An 18,171-nucleotide genomic window follows, 5' to 3' on the forward strand; every position below is an offset into this window, starting at 1 on the left:
CGCTGTTGTAGCTGGAGGGCCATCATCTGCTCAGCCAGATGTTTGAGGATAGGCCTGGCATGCTGAGCTCTGCACCGCCGAATGGACGCAACTGGCTGTGACTAGCCAATGTCTCGCAGCACTTTACGCGATAATGTTTAGTGAGAGTATTTAGCGAGAAATCCGACCGTACTGAGTGCCTAGCGCTTGCTGTGGGAGCTTTGAATATGCGAATCAATGCCTGTATGATGTGAGTGCTGAGAAATCATGACTGACGATACACCGACCGGAGTACCTGTTCTAATGGATGTGCTAGAGACGAGAAAGTGTCAAAACTCATCCTCGGTATGAATTACACCGTGCAGGGTTCTCAAAACGTAAATGATCCGCATTCCTGCATGTCATCCAACCTGTAAGAACCTAGTCAAGGAAGTTCTGCACTTTCCATCCCTTGGCATACATCTGCCGGAGTGCCTCCTCTTTACCTGCCTGATGCTTGAACGAGAAAGGTCGACTAATGACTCGCCCCAGAAACCTCAAAGCCATCTGTCCGAAGAATGTATCGCTGATGAAATAGCTGCAGGTTTGTAGATGAGCAGCTGTGCAATTGGTGATATACTCGATACAATGCCCGCGACTTCCGTCTGCGTGGCTCCTCGATCGCTGTCAATCAATGCCGGAGCAAATCCGATCTCATATCCTGCTTGTTGTCTTCGAGGGTTACTTGACTCTTCAGCCTGAACAAACCACGTCGTATGGTGCCTCCGCATGGGCGCCGATCCTCCTGACATCCCCTCCCAATAACCACGGAAATTAGGCTCAATCCGCAAACGGCGCGGTAATAAAAACCCGTCATTGGGACTGCCAGCAAAATCTGTGCTGCACCGCTGACGGCTGTCAAGACAAGCGAGGTTAAGGACCAAAATGGTGAATTTGTCAACTAGTGGTCTTGCCATTTTTGCAGGCTTGAGTCTGGCTGCTTCGGCCATACCTTCTCTCCAGAAGAATGGCACTACCTGCACCGTAATCCCCTTAGGAAACGGGCAGGATGACGTCCCCAACATCCTATCGGCAGTTGACCAATGCGGTCAGACCTCTGGAGGGATAATTATCCTCCCTGCGCCGTATACCTACCGTATTAACCAGCGGATGACGACTCACCTGACCGATTCCCGACTTGAGATCGGTGGTACGCTTCTCTTCAGCGATAACATTGATTACTGGGTAAACAACTCCTATCGGGTGGACTTTCAGAACCAGTCAAGTGCCTGGCGTATCACAGGCCATGACTATGTTGTGGATGGAGGTCCTCATCAAGGTGGAGTTGATGGGAATGGGCAGCTGTGGTACACTTGGGCCAAGGGAGGTAGCAATGTCTTTGGACGACCGATGCCAGTGCATGTGTTCCAATCATCGCGAGCAACTCTTCGTAACCTGGCGATCCGACAGCCCCAGTTCTGGGCCGTTCTTGTCGATTCCTCTTCGCATATCAGCCTTGATAATTTTTACGTTAATGCCACAAACCATGACTTCTCGGTGAACCCAGAGGGCGAGTGGGTGCAGAATACGGACGGGATCGATACGTACCGGTCCGACCATATCACCATCACCAACTGGATATACCAAGGCGGAGATGATGCAGTGGCTTTCAAGGGAAATTCTACGAACATCCATGTGGAGAATGTCACGGTTTACGGCGGGCCGGGTATTGCTTTTGGTTCGCTGGGACAATACCCCGACCGGACGGATATCGTGGAGAACGTGACGGTTCGGAATGTTCAAGTGAGCGAAGCCCGGCGATAATGATGAGATTCGCATTGACAAGTATAGGTACAACCGTCCTTTCAACGGGCGATGAATTCCGGGGTCTACTTCAAAAGCTGGTAGGTACCACGTCCCCCAATGCGATAGGTAACTGATCAGTCAGGATTGGGGTCAACTATGGCGTTCCTCCAAATGGTGGTGGAGGCGGCCATGGATACGTGCGCAACGTGACAGTCGAGAACCTTCGACTCAAGGACGTCCAATTACCTGTGTATATTGACACCTGGTAAGAGTGATGCCACTGCATTTAGCATACTCGGCTAACCCTGGCAGTCTGAGCTACCTCTTCAGCGAAAACATCACGCAGTACTGTGACACGTCGACGTATGAGTTCAATGATCTACATTTCAAGAACATTAGCGGAAATGGACTTGCAACGGTGACGGATTATCCTGGGAAGAACATTAGCTTCGCCGTGTCTTTGCTTTGTTCCGAAAAGGCACCGTGTACGGACCTCACCTTTCGGGACATCAACATTAAGCTTCCCGCGAACTATACTGGCAAAGATGTACTGTGCGAGAATGCAGAGGTGGAGGGACTCCGATGCGATTCATAGGCTGAAGAATGTGACATATCATGTCCAATCATAGAAGTCAGATTCATGTCTCACATAACTACTTGTTCGCTTGCCGTCCGTAAGATCTGTGGGGTAGTTTTTCCCCTGTCGACATCTAACCAGCAAGCTACAGATCTTGCCCTGTCATCATTTGGGAATGGGACTTTCCTCGCATCGAGCCCCATTGGATAATTGTGGCGCAGGGGTGACCCGGCGGTGTATAATGGTAGTATTCAACATCCTTTGATCCGATAAGGTTTGGTTTTAGTAGTCGGATGTTCTTGTACCCAATAAGAGCTTTCAGAAGCCAATCTAGGTTTATATTATTAAGACTTCCATCTGCCGAGGCGTCTAACTTGGTCGACGGTTCCATAAAGCACCATGGGATAATGGGCCAAGACTGGGTTATAGGACGATCGGAGCGTCCAGACTGCTGCTATTGGATCCACAGCATCGTAGAGCCGCGGGCGAGCCTTTTAATTGACTTCGTGGTCATTTCCGAACAGGAATCCGTGCGAGACTGACTGACAAGCCTAGAAGGGTCGTGCACGTCAGAGGCGGCCATTAAGGTTTCCGCAATGAACCAAGCTTCCACTCGCAGCCCTCGGAGGCACCTCTCTCAGAATAAACCCTTCAAGCCTGTCCAACTCTTCTCTCCTGTCTTCTCTGAATGACGCTTTCGCCTCGGTACTGCACAGAATAGTCTGGCAGGAATGGGGGTCTCGGCACAGTCGCAGCCACTCGGCCAGTTTTAGAACTTCCGTCGGCAACTCTTCTCCTTTCATTCCTTTGAAGGCCTTATATGGTCGCTTTTGACACCAGCACCACGTTCGGTATGAGATTCTTTGGCCGATGCGACCGACATCGGGACTAGGATGTCGCAGGACGTCGGTATCGACGCAGATGGCGGCGATTTCTCATCGCTCACCTCTAAAGACCCGATCCAAAAATATGTCATCTCCGCCTTTGCGGCCATCACCTTCTACAATTCGATAGAGCTTGTGGTGCTTTGTTTCACGACTTTCAACAAATATCATGGGTGTTATTTCTGGAGTTTACTCGTCACCTCGGCGAGCCTCATCCCCCACTGCGTGGGATACCTGCTCTTTATCTTCTCGTCCATTTCTCCTTATGTGCCTGTGTCTTTGATTATCCCTACCTGGATTAGCATAGTTACTGGTCACTCCCTCGTCCTTTGGTCGCGATTGCACCTCCTCGTACATTCGCAGAAGTTGCTGCAGGGCCTGTTGTACATGATTATCATCGACTGCATCGTCCTCCAAATCCCAACAACAGTCCTGTTGTATGGATCACTATCAGGTACTCCCCACTTCGCCAGGGGTTACGACATCATGGAGCGGATTCAGCTTGTCATCTTTTGCGTCCAAGAGTTTATCTTATCCGGTATATATGTGTGGGAAACCATCAAGATGCTGCGCCTTCGTCCCGAGAGGCCACGGTTCATTATCCTCACTCAATTGCTTGTGATCAATGTACTCATCCTCATTCTGGACGTGGCAGTCGTCGCCATCGAGTACGCCGGATATTATGCGCTGCAGGTTATGTTTAAACCCGTCGCATATAGCGTCAAGCTGAAGTTGGAATATGCTATCCTGGGCCGGCTGGTTCAGATTGCTCAAGGAGCCAGTTCCGATCCGGATCCATTATCACCAAGCTCTCGCGGATTCAATATCACGGTATCTGGGTTTGACGATTCGGGCAGTAATAATGGAGGTGTCACAGTCGTCCGACAGGTAAACTCGGGACCGTTGGTCAGGCGATGGTCTGGACAGACTCATGACAGCGTCGGTTATTGTTAGGAAGGTCCCAGCTCGATGTGTTGATCAAGTAGCTGACTCGCTGGGACCAGTTCGAAAACACCCCTCGGAAGTCCACAAGCCGATTTGTTGACTGGAACTAGTCACATGAGATGGTTTATGAAGGATGGACTCACAGCATCAACCATCGCAGCACTGGCAATGCCCGAGAATTGCTTCAATTTATACACAGTCGCTTGACGCGGCGGTCCAACCCCAATCACGGACTTATACGGGACCCAACTTCTTATAATGTTGAGGTGAACGGTTCACCACAATGGTACGCGAGATGCCTCCTTCTAGGCTTGCGAAGGGTCAGCGGCGTGTTGGAACGCATATACGGCACAAACATATTTGGACGAAATGAGGCCACCCCCTCCAGATGCCCATTATTTTGAACTAGATACTCACCATAGATAACTTAATAGAATAAAAAAGAAGAAACCCTACCTCGAATATCTTTGAATGATGGCCTCTTTTGAACGCTTTGGTGTAGTAGTCATAGGAAAGCTCAAGCATTTGCACCCTTGTCTATCTGGATAGCAGATGTGGGTGTCTCAACATTTCCCAAACAGGGCACTACTTCCCCAAGCCATTAGTCATTGATGCAGCCTTGGTGCCTGACAAGGTTTAGGAGTAAAGGTTGCAGCCTCCCAGCATATTGGGGGCTGTCCTTGCTTCGTCACGGTTTTCCACTACTGCAACATCGCTCACATGGTAGTCATCTTTCTTAAGACAGTAATTCATGCACAGCATTTAGTCAAGGTTTCAAATCTAGTACTACGGCTTGCAAATACGGATGACAGCATACCTTCCCACCTCGCATCTTGTTCTTTACTATTTGCTCGAGATTCTCTAATTGTGCCTCTTAAGCCATTTGTAGCCAGGTCCAATTTCAAATGTTACGGTGAAACACCACAGCCTGCTGTACAGGTATGCCCGGACGGGGATTATTGGGGTAGGTGGCATAAGTATTGGAGGTCATTGTTAGACTTATTCTAAGTTTTGCAGATACCCCACAATTACGATGGGTGGGTCCATTGTATCTCGGGCTCATTCAAGGCTTTCATAGACAGGTGTCTAAAATGCCACCTATACTAGCAGATTTATGCCCAAGTTGACCTACTGCATGAAATTTCGATATATTTGGTGCTATGACTTTCCCAAACAATCAGCTCCTATTCTAGCCTTACAACGCTCTAACAAAGTACGCCATTTGCACAATAGTGCATATGGAACTAAATGGCAGGGTTGACAACTCCTGGTAGCTAGCACGTTGGCCGGATGCGGCCCGTGGGGTAAATGCATAAATGACCCAATAATAGGCCTCACAAACATCTTTTGCTCAGTTCATCTGGACTATGACGGCCTACGTTGGGCTTTGCTACAAGCCACATTTCTTTGTCTCCGAGTCTCCAATGACTCCAGATAAAATAGCTTTGGAATGAAACACAAATGAATCAAGGCTCCTGAGAATGAAAACGCAGACCCAGAGCTTGATGCATGGCGTAAGCCTTACAGGAGATGATGGCTTACTAACATCTGAGTTAAATTTCGGTCTCCAACTCGTGTCGCCTGTTCAGTCTAGGATGGCTCACGGCGCAAACTGTTCCCAGGTCTCTGGTGCATATGGAAATGAACGATTGCGGAAGTGCTTCCGCAAGCATGCTATATCTTCAACACATATCCCGCGGACAATTCTGACATTGCTTGAACCACCCCAAGTCCAGCCAAATGACATCTTTGTGTAACATCTACACTAGGAAATCATGGCTTTAATGGCTCTGCATCGAGGAGGTATGACTTCCTTCCCCGGATGCTCGGAGAGAAAGAGCCATGTCTGTGTATAACCACAAGGTCATTGACAGCCTAATGCAGGCCCCCGCTTCATTATCTGGCTCATGTCTACACAATGAAGAACGTCATCTGAGGAGTGATGATGTGTTAACACTTTCGCTCTCTTGCGATCTAAACGCGTAATACAGGTTCTAGATGCGTTCCCTATTCAATTCATGACGAATCGAGCTCCATCAGAGTTGGGCTGAGGGTATTCTTAAGCAGATTGGCATTAGGCCTACCACAAGACAAAGTTATTGTTGGAGAGTCTTGACGCAAGATGATACCTACGCTTCTTACATTGCCTCCAACTTCTATAGTAGGGCCTGCTCAAAGTCAACCCCACCGAGACCTATATATATATGGGGTAAATTCTCCTGTGGACTGCCCTTTCTTTGTCTTTCCAAATCTAAAATTTTCCAAGTCTCTATGTGATAATATCTTATTACAAACCAATTGACCTCCGAATTTCCTTGTGGTGCTCAGCATCGACATCAAACACCATGGCTACCTTAGGATTACATGCAGACGGACCCTATGGTGGGATGGGCGGCAGTTCCTACGACGCCAGAGATGGTGAAGAGAAAGTCAAGCATGTTGATTTATGGACCGCAAATTACGGGGATCAAAACCAATACGAAGTTATTGGAGCGTTCAATCTAGAATTCCAAGACGGTTATTCGACCGGTAGAATCGGCGGAAGGAATAACGCCGTCCCACTTTACGGACCATATTCATATGATTTTGCGGATGATGAGACAATAAATTATATGTGGGTCAATGCTGGAGACGGAGAAGGCTTCGTCAACGGACTCGGATTCAAAACCAATAAAAATTCCGATGGTTTCAATGTTGGTGGACATGAGGGTCACGAAACTGAACTGACAGGTCCTGATCTTGGTGCGAATGGCGAATGGGCCGGAGCTACAGGCAGAGATAACATACACGGCGCTGATGCCGTTGTGGACAACATGATTCTTTATTTCAAGGAGTGATGATGGGACTTGATTACTATTACCTGGTTCGTGTTGCTTTGGTTTCAAATTGAACTCTGCAGTACACACTGCCTACCTAATTATTGCTCCTGTGATATTGCAGGTATCGTGTTATGCGTCAGCTACGAGTATGGTGGAACGCCTGTTATCTGTGCCATGTTTAATCATTGATGATGTGAAGGAAAGTGTTAATTAAATGACTTCATCGCACAAGATGCCTTGGTATGGGTTTTTGCCGGAGTCATCCGTTTTTCCCATACTGTCGTGCGAATGCAGAGGCAACTGAGATAGTATAATAATATAATAATCGTTGCTCTAATATAATACATTATAGTTTATACTCCACAGATTACCCACATCCCTCTTCGGTATAAGCCTGCTCACAACGAACTGTAAAGCCAAACATACATACAAGAGAACTCTAAAACTCAACAATGATTCAACGCCCACCGGCAGAATTCTAGACGATATCTTTGCATTAATATATGCCCTACACAGGAGCAAAAATTGAAGAAGCAAAAAGTCATGACAAGAGTGGGATTCGAACCCACGCCCCTTTCGAGACTAGGAATGCTCCGAAGAACATGGAAGATCAGATACACCTGACCCTAGCGCCTTAGACCGCTCGGCCATCTTGCCCGTTTTGTTACAGGTTGCTCAGCATCTTAGCAGTATCAACGCCATAAGCTTGCTTTGCGAACTGAGTCGGCCTCCATCTTCCGTAGGTAAAAGTGAATGTATATTTCGCTTTGCATGAGCTTGTAACATTTTAAAGGAGCTACGGAGGTAACACCACTATGGAACTTCGGTTAGGTTAAGGAACTTTGCAATTTCGATGGCTGCGATAGGTGGGTTGTGGGGGTTTGGCTGATACTAACTACGACGGTCAACCACTGACATATATTTCTCGCTACTACTAGGTTTCTCAATATCATCCGTCATAAACATTCAACTATTAACACTAAAAGGGGCAGCTTCCTTACCCGTGAACTTAACCGAGCACTAGTTGTTTAAATTTACAGTCCATCATATGATCTTACGACGAACCTATTAATACTTGGTTATGATTATTGACAGCTGCCCATTCTCCCTCCAATCTCCCACACGAACAGTTCAGACGCCCTCGCCCTTCTTCCGCGGATACTGCCAGGTCCAGTTCCGAATATAATCCGGATCAATGCCACCATCGTATGCTTTTTGCTTGGCCAGCAACTGCATATTCAGGAATTTCTCCCTCACCCCGGACGCCGTATTGCCCAGTCCACGGGCATGATCGATCGCATCGACAGCCAAACTATACCGATCTGTCTGATTCCTCACCGCCAGCTCAAACGGCGTATCAATATTCCCCTTCTCCTTGTATCCCCTGACATGGATGTTCTCCTGTCCGGGTCTCTTGTACGTCAACCGATGGATAAGCCACGGGTACGAATGGAAGTTAAACACGATCGGCCTATCGGCTGTGAAAATAGCCTTCCATTCCCGATCGGACATTCCGTGCGGGTGATGGATCTTGGACATGAGTTTGAACAGATCGACCACGTTGACGAAGCGCACTTTCAGCTGGGGGAGGTGCTCGCGCAGCAGCGCCGTGGCGGCTAGTGCCTCGTGGGTGGGAACGTCGCCGCATGCGGCCATCACGACGTCTGGTTCCGCACCTTGGTCGTTACTGGCCCAGTCCCAGATCCCGACGCCCTTGGTGCAGTGTGCGATTGCGGCGTCCATGTCCATGAATTGGATGTGGTCTTGTTTGTCGGCGACAATGACGTTGACGTAGTTCGCGCTGCGGAAGCAGTGGTCCATTACGGAGAGGAGGGAGTTCCCGTCTGGCGGGAGATAGATGCGTACGACTTCGGGAGACTTGTTGGCCACGACGTCGAGGAAGCCTGGGTCTTGGTGGGTGAAGCCGTTGTGGTCTTGGCGCCAGACGGTCGCGGTGAGGAGGATGTTCAGCGAGGCGACTTTGGCGCGCCATTCAACTTCGAGACATTTTTCGATCCACTTGCAGTGTTGGTTTACCATTGAGTCGATGATGTGGATGAAGGGCTCGTAGCTGTTAAGGAGCCCATGACGGCCTGAGAGGACGTATCCTTCTAGCCAACCTTCACAGGTGTGTTCACTGAGCATTTCCATTACTCGACCGGACATGGAGAGGTTTCCACCGTTGGAATCTTCGGGGAAGTATTCAGCCAGCCAGACCTTCTTTCCGGCTTTGTAGATCTCGGAGAGTTTATTTGATTCGGTTTCGTCCGGCCCGAAGACACGGAAGTTGGTCTGGTTGAAGGCGACCACATCACGGAGGTAGTGTGACATGTTGACCATGCTGCCGCGGATGGTAGCTCCCGGATCGATGGATGTGAGTGCGTACTTGCGGAAGTCGGGGAGGTCCAACGGTCGCCGTAGGAGCCCACCGTTACCCACCGGATTGGCGCTCATGCGATAATTACCGGTTGGAGCGAGGGCCTTGAGTTCAGAGATCAGACGACCTTCTCGAGTGAAGAGCTCTTCGGGTTTGTAGCTCTTCATCCACGATTCGAGAAGCTGGAGATGCGAAGGATTGGTGAGGACGTCGGTGATGGGGATTTGGTGGGCACGCCAGAAGCCCTCGAGAAATTTGCCATCAACTTCGCGCGGGGCGGACCAACCCTTTGGGCTGCGCAGAATGATCATGGGCCAGTGTGGGCGGAAGGGCTCCTTGGACTCGCGGGCTTTCTTCTGAAATTTTCTGATTTCAAGAACACAGTGCTCGAGCGTAGCTGCCATAGCTTGATGCATGGTTTCGCGATCGCTACCTTCCACAAAGTAGGGGGTCCAGCCGTAACCCTTCATGAGAGCAGAAAGCTCATCATGGGAGATACGTGCGAGGAGTGTCGGATTGTTGATCTTGTACCCGTTGAGATGGAGCACGGGCAAAACGGCTCCGTCGGTGCAGGGATTGAGGTACTTGGTGCTGTGCCAGCTTGTAGCGAGTGGCCCAGTCTCGGCCTCACCATCGCCCACCATGGTCAGGGTGATGAGATTGGGATGATCGAATACGGTGCCAAAGGCATGCGAAATGGAATACCCCAGCTCGCCACCTTCGTGAAGACTACCGGGGGTTTCTGGGGTAGCGTGGCTGCCGATACCCCCGGGGAAAGAGAATTGCTTGAAGAACCTTTGCATTCCTCGCTCGTCTTCTGACTTGTCCGGGTAGACTTCGGAGTACACTCCCTCCAGATATGATTGTGAGAGAATGCCAGGGGCACCGTGACCCGGGCCTGAGATGAAGAGAACGTCCAGATCATACTTCTTGATCAGCCGGTTCATGTGAATCCAGGTGAACGATTGTCCTGCGTCTGAGCCCCAGTGACCGAGTAGGCGTGCCTTGAGATGCTCCACCTTCAATGGCTGTTTGAGGAGCACATTGTCGCGCAGGTAGAGCATACCCAAGCATAGGTACATGCTGGCGCGAAAGTAGGCGTCCATCTTCCGGACTTCCTCAGGGTCAAGGTTCTGGCCCTTGACCGTGGAGCGAGCAGCTCCATAAGCGGAGATGCTCTGATCGTTTGAATCCGATGGCATGTTGTATTAGTTTTACGCTTGGTAAAGTACCCTTAGTTGAGATGAGATCTGTGATGCCGGTAAGCTCCTATTTAAGGCGGATATGTGGATGGCTGGAACTGGCCATTGTTGATGTGGGCTGACATCCCAATGGTCTCTATGCTCGTAATTCCCGGATAGCATCCTGGTAAAGGCCATGTAGTAGCCAGTCCATGACGCTGGCTTCCGTCACCCTCCGCGCCTGCTGCGTCACTGGAAGAGATGATGTATGTTAATTGGTTCGGATGGCCTCTACCGGAGTTGTGGTACGCTAGTCCTGTTCCGGGGCTGACATCTCTCCCCGGGCCGTTTGTGTGGGCCGACACTTTTTCTTATGGGCTGATGTTCAGCTTCTTATCCCGGAGTTTGGCGGTAGTAGGTGCTGAAGTATAGGTTGGAAGGGCTTTGGATGTGAAAAGCCAGTCCTACCTTCACTTGTGTTCTCTAGCACCAGCTCATCAAGCAATCTTACATTATTTTCTTTGGGCAGGCCTAGTCGGATGTCGGCTGAGGATGCATGCTATGCTAGCAACATGGATTACACGTTCTGGAGTATCTACAAGCCAGGGTTACTCAAGCAATGAACACAAGTTGATGCTATTTAGGAACAGCATAGCGCAACTACTAGAGTCGTATCAGCATCACAGAAAATACACACTCTCTGCTACTTCACCATGTACCACATTCACCATTCTTAATACTCAAAAGCTTCGCTAACGATATCTTCAGTCAGCTTCCACAGTCGTTCTGCCTCGATCAGATCCCGGGCCCAGCTGCGGACCTCCTCCGGCTTGGCTACTGCACAGTCCTGAACAAAGCTTCCATTATTCTCTGCCAGACTTGATTAGCTTAGAGGAATGACCGGCACATAGTGAATACTTACCACTGGCGGAGATAGATGGATGAAATGCGGCAAATACATGCGTCGCCACACCTTGCGACATAGACTTCCAGGTTATCTCTCTTTGATCACTCCGGAAGTACCCGAGCACTGTGAACCATTTCGCTTGGGTAATGTCAGCATGCTCTCGCGCAAAGGAATACAGAAGTGACCCTACCGAGTGATTCGTACATCTCATTCCAGTCTCCTCGAGCCAGATTAGTGTTGATTGTCCCAGGGTGTAAGCTGACTGAGGTTAGGCCTTTGCTCCCCAACTTTTGTGCTAGAGACACAGAGAAGAGCATGTTGGCCGACTTGCTATGGCCGTAGGCCAGCCAGGGGTCATAGTTTTTGCCTTCCTGATATAGCTATCAGCTCATTATCTCGACATTTGGAGAGGGAGGGGCATGGCATGATAACTTACGTCAAAGTTCCAGTCATGGAACCTGACTGAACTCAGCAGGTGGCCGTTGCTAGACACATTCACAACTCGGCAAGATTTTCCAGGACGTACTAGCTTTTTCATGATCAGATTAGTGAAGAGAAAATGCCCAACGTGATTGGTGGCAAATTGACTCTCGATCCCATCATCCGTTAGCGAGAACGGTGATGCCATGACACCAGCGTTGTTGACCAAGACATCTATATCCTCCTTGTATGTCAGAACTTCCTTAGCGGCGATTCGGACTTGGGCTTGAGAGCGCAGATCTAGTTCAAGGAGACGGGTGGGTACTCCTGGCGCAATGTCTGCGATCTCCTGGGCTGTCTGCTGAGCTTTGGCAATATCGCGGCTAGCAAGAATAAGGAAGGAAGGGCCGTGAATAGCAATGACCTTTGCAAACTCGGCACCAAGACCACCTGGGCTAACGCCAGTCACGAGCACAGTCTTGTTGGCAATGGCATTCTGGCAATCCTGTGCTACCTGTTCTGCCGAAGTTTGAGAGGAATATGAAGACATAATGATGAGAAGCGGTCTGCGAGATTTGATGCTCAAGTGATATAACGCTTCCGAAGGATATTTGAAGATTGGTGAAGGTGAGATGAAGGTGAGATGAAGATGAAGATGAGGAAGATAGAACAGAAGTCCTGTATGTGGGAAACGATCACAGCATATATAGGGCCCTGATTGAAAGATGCGTGCAGCCTCCTTACACTTATTTCCGAGATAGTCAAGGACTTCACGTATAATTGAGCCCGATTCGTATATATTCTGGTCATCAATTCGACCCATTTTGCTCCTCATGTTGGCTCGATTAGTAGATTTCCTATTTGGGTCGAATTAATCCAAGACTGGTAACCCGATTGGGTTAGTGTCTGAGGCTAGTCACGATGACGGAGATAACGGAGCAACGCTAAGCCCGGTCCCTTTCAACAGGATTACTGTCCCATATGACCCTTGACTTCACTTCATCGCATTTCCTTCGTGTATACAGCATCCAGGGCCGTCTAGTACCTTACTTCTATTCTCGATGGATAACATTCCGAGTGAGGTGGTATTCTCAACGGGGCCATTACCATCCGAATCGGTGGTGTTTCAGTATACCAATGGTCCACCTAAGATATCTCCACCAAAGAGGAGAGGGCGTCCCGCAGGATGTTAGTCCACAAACCCATCTAGAAATAGAATATCAGCATGATCTGACCAAATTTAGCGACAAAGAAGAAGCAACACCTTGAGGGGTCCCGGCGTCAGTCCGCCGCCGCTTCCAACTTTAAGTTCATCAACCTTGGGCTCACGTTGGCCCCAGTCGATGAAGAAGAGCGCACCACCATCCGAAGCCACACAATGATTAACCATACTCGTCAGGATCAGAGGAAAGCCGAGATCACTCCTGGCGATAGTAGCCTTGAGCTGTCTCGCCTGACCCACATCCATATTCCACATGCATATCCGCAGAGGAACCAGACTGATCCCTTTGACACACTGCCCATCACCATGGAGCCATACATGTTTGATCTCTTTGCGTTTTGTGAGTGAGGAAGATGGTGAATCATTTTCCTGTGCACACCTAGCTAACAAAAACTCTCGAAGACAAGAATCGCGCATCAGAGACACTCTACTCAATCGAGAAGAGAGCCGGCTGTAATCCAATAGACGACTATTGGGTACCAATGCTGTTTCAAGATCCAGCAATGCTTCATGTAGTACTGGCATGTGGTTCATTATTTACCATGGACTTGCAACGCTTTCGAGCAAGCCCGGCTTTTGTATGGCACATTAGTCGAGCTATGAATATTGTTCGAAAGAGACTCGTAAATTCAGTGGATCCGCCTTCGGATGAAACAATAGTTGCAGTTGCCAGCATTGCTATTGCAAAGGTTGGTAGAATTCTGTGCAAACAAAGCTGATGTGCTGGCTGATCCTTTGCAGAAAGCAGCAGGCCAGCATGATCAATGGGAAGTTGACATGAGGATCCTGAAAGCATTAGTTGACGTGCGAGGAGGTTTGGACGCATTGAATGACAAGCCGATGGTACAGGGAAAGATATATAGGTAACATGCTTTGATCCTCGTAATTCTGATAGTCTCTTAATTGGTTCTTTAGGGCCGATATCAGTGGATCCTCAGATGGTGGACGAAGGCCCATTTTCAATGATCGGTTCCAACATTCCCCAATCCCAAATCCTCACGACTACCATTTAGCACAAGGTTTCCAAGACCTGGATTGCCTGCTGCGCACAGATAGTGCACTGAAAGAAGTGATCCATGATATACAATCCTTAGTCGAGGAGTACTCCAGTGTTACAAAGAGCAGCGGCCAAACCGTCGTTGCGAGGATCCGTTTCTGGCTGACGTCAATCCAGTATACACTTCTTTCAATGCAATATGGAGAAGATTATCCCAGAACGCAAGCCCAGGAGGTCTGTCGACTTAGCCTCTTATCACTGATGAACGCGGTGTTTCATGAGTCTCCTCCTGGTGCATCAACCAGCGATGTACTTATCTCACAGCTGCGGCGGCTCCTGGAGAATGCTGAAGTATTATACTGGCTTCCACCCGCCTTTCGTCTTTGGACCCTGTACCTTGCTGCTTGCAATGTTGCATCTCCCACATTAAGAGCTTGGTCGATTACAGCTATCGCAGAACTGGTGCTGCAAATGGGCATCTCGGATGGGGAAGAGTTCAGTCGACAACTCACGTTGTTTCCATTTGACCCACCTACACATAATGTCATTTGCCCAACGATATGGGATGAGGTGCAATACTATGTCCAGAATCAGTCGGGCGGGGAAAGCACAGCGCATTGATATGAAATCCCCCAAGAAAGTCACAGTGAAACCGGTAGCATCATCTGTTTCAAACCCTCATAGCGAACTTACATAGAATGAATTTCTTCGAACAACCTATCCTGTTTATCTATATCTCTAGCATGACTGTCTCTACGAGCTTGAGCAAGCGCACTTCAGTGAAATGGAGCCCTATGGGCTTCCGTACAAATCTCCGCTTTCTCCAATACATGGCTTCAACGTATAGCCAGCCTGACAAACAGATAGCCCCCATTCGACATCTCAGGGATCCGGAAGATTCCAACTTCAAGTTCTAATCAGTCTGTACAAGGGAGTTCCATGATGCGTGAACCGACATAGGCACTTGGTCAAACCATATTTCCCCTTGATCGCAGAATACCGGGTAGCGTCCAAATTTTCTTTTCCTCTTGTTTCTTTCTTTCTTTCTTTCTTTATTTTCTTTTCTTTTCCACTCTTCTAGTGGAGAGGGAAACCTGGAGAACCCGGAGAGGGACTCACAGGTAAAGGCATTTACCTCGATGCAAAGAGGGAATCCCCAAATAGATGGGATTATCCCCAGCGGGATATCTGTTATCTGAGGTAAGGTCCGGGACAGTATCATCATGAAGCTAACTATATGGATACAGAGGGTAACTTCCGCTAGCTTTACAGTCGGGAACAAGTATATAAGGCAGATGTGACCCCCTCGATCTGGCTCTGAATCAATCAGCTCTCGCTCAGGCTTCTACCGCAAGAAATAGGGACAGGGCCACTAGATCCTGCCCCTATCTCACTGCTTATATTCCGTCCCAATATATAATGTATGTATAAAACAGAGACCATGACTACAATGGCCGAAGTAGAGGATATTTGGTCTATCCAAACGTGTCTCGTCCCATCATGCTGCGCTCAAAATCCTCTGCAGTGGTAAAATGATGACGATGCCGTATAGAAAAGGCATCCAGAGAGTCAGGTGTCTCTGAAACCCAGCAATATACAGAAGGACAGTGGTTACTATGTCTACCAGTCCAACAGCAATGAGTTCTCATGCTACTCATCCAGGACATATACTACCCGAGTAAACGACAACTACTGCAGCCTGAAGACAGCAATATCAAGAGTGCCGTACAATTGGTCCTCCAAGTTATTTTGGGCTTGCCAGAGACAGTTACTAGACTGTCCCAAAAGGGGTGACTCTATGCGTGGATGAATATCTTACAAATGATACCTCTACAAACACCTGCCATGGTGGCGGCTGAGATCAATGATCAATCAATGGATGGTCAATTCCGGGCTAAGTTAACCACATAAAGCGACAAGCGAAACGATACAGTTATTTCGCCCGGGTGTTCTTCTCCATGCCATGTCTCCTGGCGATGTGAATCGTGTTGTCTAGTTTGAAGAAGGCGAAGCTCTACGCCAAACGTCCTATGACATCATATATAAAGGGATATCTTCGCTTACAGCAAAGCCTGCCACACAGTCACGAAGGAGATTGAGAGGATGTATGAGAAACTCAAGGACATGCGGTGACTTCACTTCTGCCCTGAGAGGCACAATGACGACTATACTTCTATGCTTGACTACATGTCTCGCTTGCGTCCTTGCCAACGAATTACTGCACATGGTAACACCATATGGTTGATACCCTTCTCGCCACAGATGGACAGTGACGATGATACAACAGCTGACCCAACAGGCCATTCCAAAGGGCCACATTCGAGCTATGCATCTAGCCCAACTTTACCTAAATGCAGCGTGAGCCAATTGTAATCAACATCGTCGCAACATGTCATTGTGCTTCTGGTTAGGCCCCATGAAACAAAGCCACCCGCCGCAGTCTGTCATTGCGACCGCCATCATCGCTACATTCTGTCTATCTACATAACAAATAACAACCATGCTCTGGCGCCAGATGTCAGTGTACAACAACAGAGGTAGAGTCATTCATCTTTGTCTTCTCTGCGTCTCTCCAAACTGAAGTTCGACATGTGCATCCCCTTCTCAACCAACAGCCGGGCAAGACACCATCCCATCATAACAGGAGCTTGAAAACACGAACACGGATATTCCCACTTGTCCAGGGGCGCAATAGATACACATTGAGTCCAATGTGTTGCACTAATTGATGGTGGTTCCCAATGACAGGCTCACCTACACCTGAAGCCAAGTCTGATCCGAAGCCGAACATGGCAACGACAATACAAACCATACAATTTGCGACTGGATCAAGAGAACGAATCTACACCGCTGTGTCGTTTGCAAGTAGATTCGCCATTGGCACCACTGCCGAACCAGGGACACATGTACAAAAATTGAAGGGTTACATCCAGAAGCAATGAATGGCCTTCAACTTCCGCGATATCACCTTTGTACCACCCACCCACTTGCAATCTAAACTGGCGGTCCCGCGTGCTGAAATCCCTGAGAAGACTGCCATTATTTCTGGCTTGGTGCTCGTTCCCAATGCCAGGCATATAGGGGAACCAGCAAGAACTACAACAGGATAGACAATATATTGCTTGATGGTTGTGTCTTGGAAAACTACATCCCAACGGTCCTTGTCGACGGTAATGATTATATACATCATCATGTCTGGTCTCTTGACTGGCTGCGGCTTCTGGCTGACTTTCCAATGAACCGGTGTTTTCTCTCTATAAATCAGAGAGTCTTGAACCAAAGAGAAAGAGGTGGCAGTATCGGTACGGTGTGCTCTAGCTCCACACCTCTCTTCATATAGACCTACATCCCAGAAGCTATGTCAGTATCTTCCTCAAAGGAATGACCAGGAATGACTAAACAGCATTTCCACCAACGACATGTCTTCCTCATGCGCATGACACCACTTACAGTCAATAGACTTGCCTACTGTCTACCTACCCACCTACACATACAGAATATCTGAAATATATCAACTTGTCCGATCAGTGACAGCAATCTCACCATCCGTCAAGCTGGCCCTTTCTCGAAAATAGAAAACCAGATCATATCGGAACAAACTCTTTTTGCAACCACTTACGATGCCTCCTCCCTTCTGACGCTTAGCTTCGGACATCACCGCATCAGCTGGTAAAGGGAGGGGATGGGGGCCGTACCGTTATGCCCTATGTGCTGCTCCATATAGATAAACCAAATCATTACTTTTACGCGCTTTAACCAATGCTCATGGCTCAACACCGTCACAAAACTGACAAAATGGAGAAGAACTATGCCAGTACATTCAATCCGGGATGGCATCTCCCTCTACCTGAAGGAGATTCTTCTCATCAGCACCCCATTGATTGGACTTCCATTCCCCAACGTACTACATTCGCAAATTGTCCAACCATCTTGGATATACAAATTCCCTTTCTCGCCATTGGTGTTTCCGGTCCGCGAGTTGCTGAACACTGCACAATATCCGGGCTGCTTTTCTCGTATATAGGATATCAGAAAGAGCCCACCAATGTCAGAATGACTTTGGATGAAAGGAGTATAC

General features: G+C 48.6%; 6 protein-coding genes and 1 non-coding gene across 7 annotated transcripts; 4 read left to right on the top strand and 3 right to left on the bottom strand.

Moving 5' to 3' along the window:
* Nucleotides 1-737: 737 nt before the first annotated feature.
* Nucleotides 738-2,359, top strand: BO87DRAFT_115517 (exopolygalacturonase A; the record flags this gene model as incomplete). The annotated part of the gene is made up of 4 exons (XM_025617911.1): nucleotides 738-1,761; nucleotides 1,810-1,862; nucleotides 1,907-2,029; nucleotides 2,077-2,359. Exons 1-4 carry the CDS (start codon nucleotides 904-906, stop codon nucleotides 2,357-2,359), a joined length of 1,317 nt encoding a protein of 438 aa, XP_025477365.1. The 5' UTR covers nucleotides 738-903.
* A 693-nt stretch (nucleotides 2,360-3,052) lies between these two features.
* BO87DRAFT_363700 (uncharacterized protein) lies at nucleotides 3,053-4,240 on the top strand. Its single transcript, XM_025621706.1, has one exon. The coding sequence runs from the start codon at nucleotides 3,235-3,237 to the stop codon at nucleotides 4,177-4,179; it is 945 nt and encodes a 314-aa protein (XP_025477366.1). The 5' UTR covers nucleotides 3,053-3,234; the 3' UTR covers nucleotides 4,180-4,240.
* A 2,275-nt stretch (nucleotides 4,241-6,515) lies between these two features.
* On the top strand, nucleotides 6,516-7,033 carry BO87DRAFT_441276 (uncharacterized protein; the record flags this gene model as incomplete). Its single annotated transcript, XM_025627994.1, has 1 exon — nucleotides 6,516-7,033. One exon carries the CDS (start codon nucleotides 6,516-6,518, stop codon nucleotides 7,005-7,007), a length of 492 nt encoding a protein of 163 aa, XP_025477367.1. The 3' UTR covers nucleotides 7,008-7,033.
* Nucleotides 7,034-7,533: 500 nt separating this feature from the next.
* On the bottom strand, nucleotides 7,534-7,646 carry BO87DRAFT_t189. Its single transcript has one exon. It is a non-coding gene; the product is annotated as a tRNA-Leu (tRNA).
* A 246-nt stretch (nucleotides 7,647-7,892) lies between these two features.
* On the bottom strand, nucleotides 7,893-10,597 carry BO87DRAFT_378562 (phosphoketolase family protein). Its single transcript, XM_025623819.1, has one exon. The coding sequence runs from the start codon at nucleotides 10,566-10,568 to the stop codon at nucleotides 8,121-8,123; it is 2,448 nt and encodes an 815-aa protein (XP_025477368.1). The 5' UTR covers nucleotides 10,569-10,597; the 3' UTR covers nucleotides 7,893-8,120.
* Nucleotides 10,598-11,280: 683 nt separating this feature from the next.
* On the bottom strand, nucleotides 11,281-12,424 carry BO87DRAFT_313933 (short-chain dehydrogenase; the record flags this gene model as incomplete). Its single annotated transcript, XM_025619637.1, has 4 exons — nucleotides 11,281-11,417; nucleotides 11,470-11,592; nucleotides 11,645-11,825; nucleotides 11,891-12,424. The coding sequence occupies 4 exons, from the start codon at nucleotides 12,422-12,424 to the stop codon at nucleotides 11,281-11,283; spliced, it is 975 nt and encodes a 324-aa protein (XP_025477369.1).
* Nucleotides 12,425-12,861: 437 nt separating this feature from the next.
* On the top strand, nucleotides 12,862-14,769 carry BO87DRAFT_339415 (uncharacterized protein). The gene is made up of 5 exons (XM_025620620.1): nucleotides 12,862-13,062; nucleotides 13,119-13,436; nucleotides 13,499-13,785; nucleotides 13,838-13,959; nucleotides 14,012-14,769. Exons 1-5 carry the CDS (start codon nucleotides 12,936-12,938, stop codon nucleotides 14,712-14,714), a joined length of 1,557 nt encoding a protein of 518 aa, XP_025477370.1. The 5' UTR covers nucleotides 12,862-12,935; the 3' UTR covers nucleotides 14,715-14,769.
* The last annotated feature ends 3,402 nt before the right edge of the window (nucleotides 14,770-18,171 follow it).

The sequence above is a fragment of the Aspergillus neoniger genome (assembly GCF_003184625.1).
Source record: "Aspergillus neoniger CBS 115656 unplaced genomic scaffold BO87scaffold_26, whole genome shotgun sequence".
Taxonomy (NCBI): domain Eukaryota; kingdom Fungi; phylum Ascomycota; class Eurotiomycetes; order Eurotiales; family Aspergillaceae; genus Aspergillus; species Aspergillus neoniger.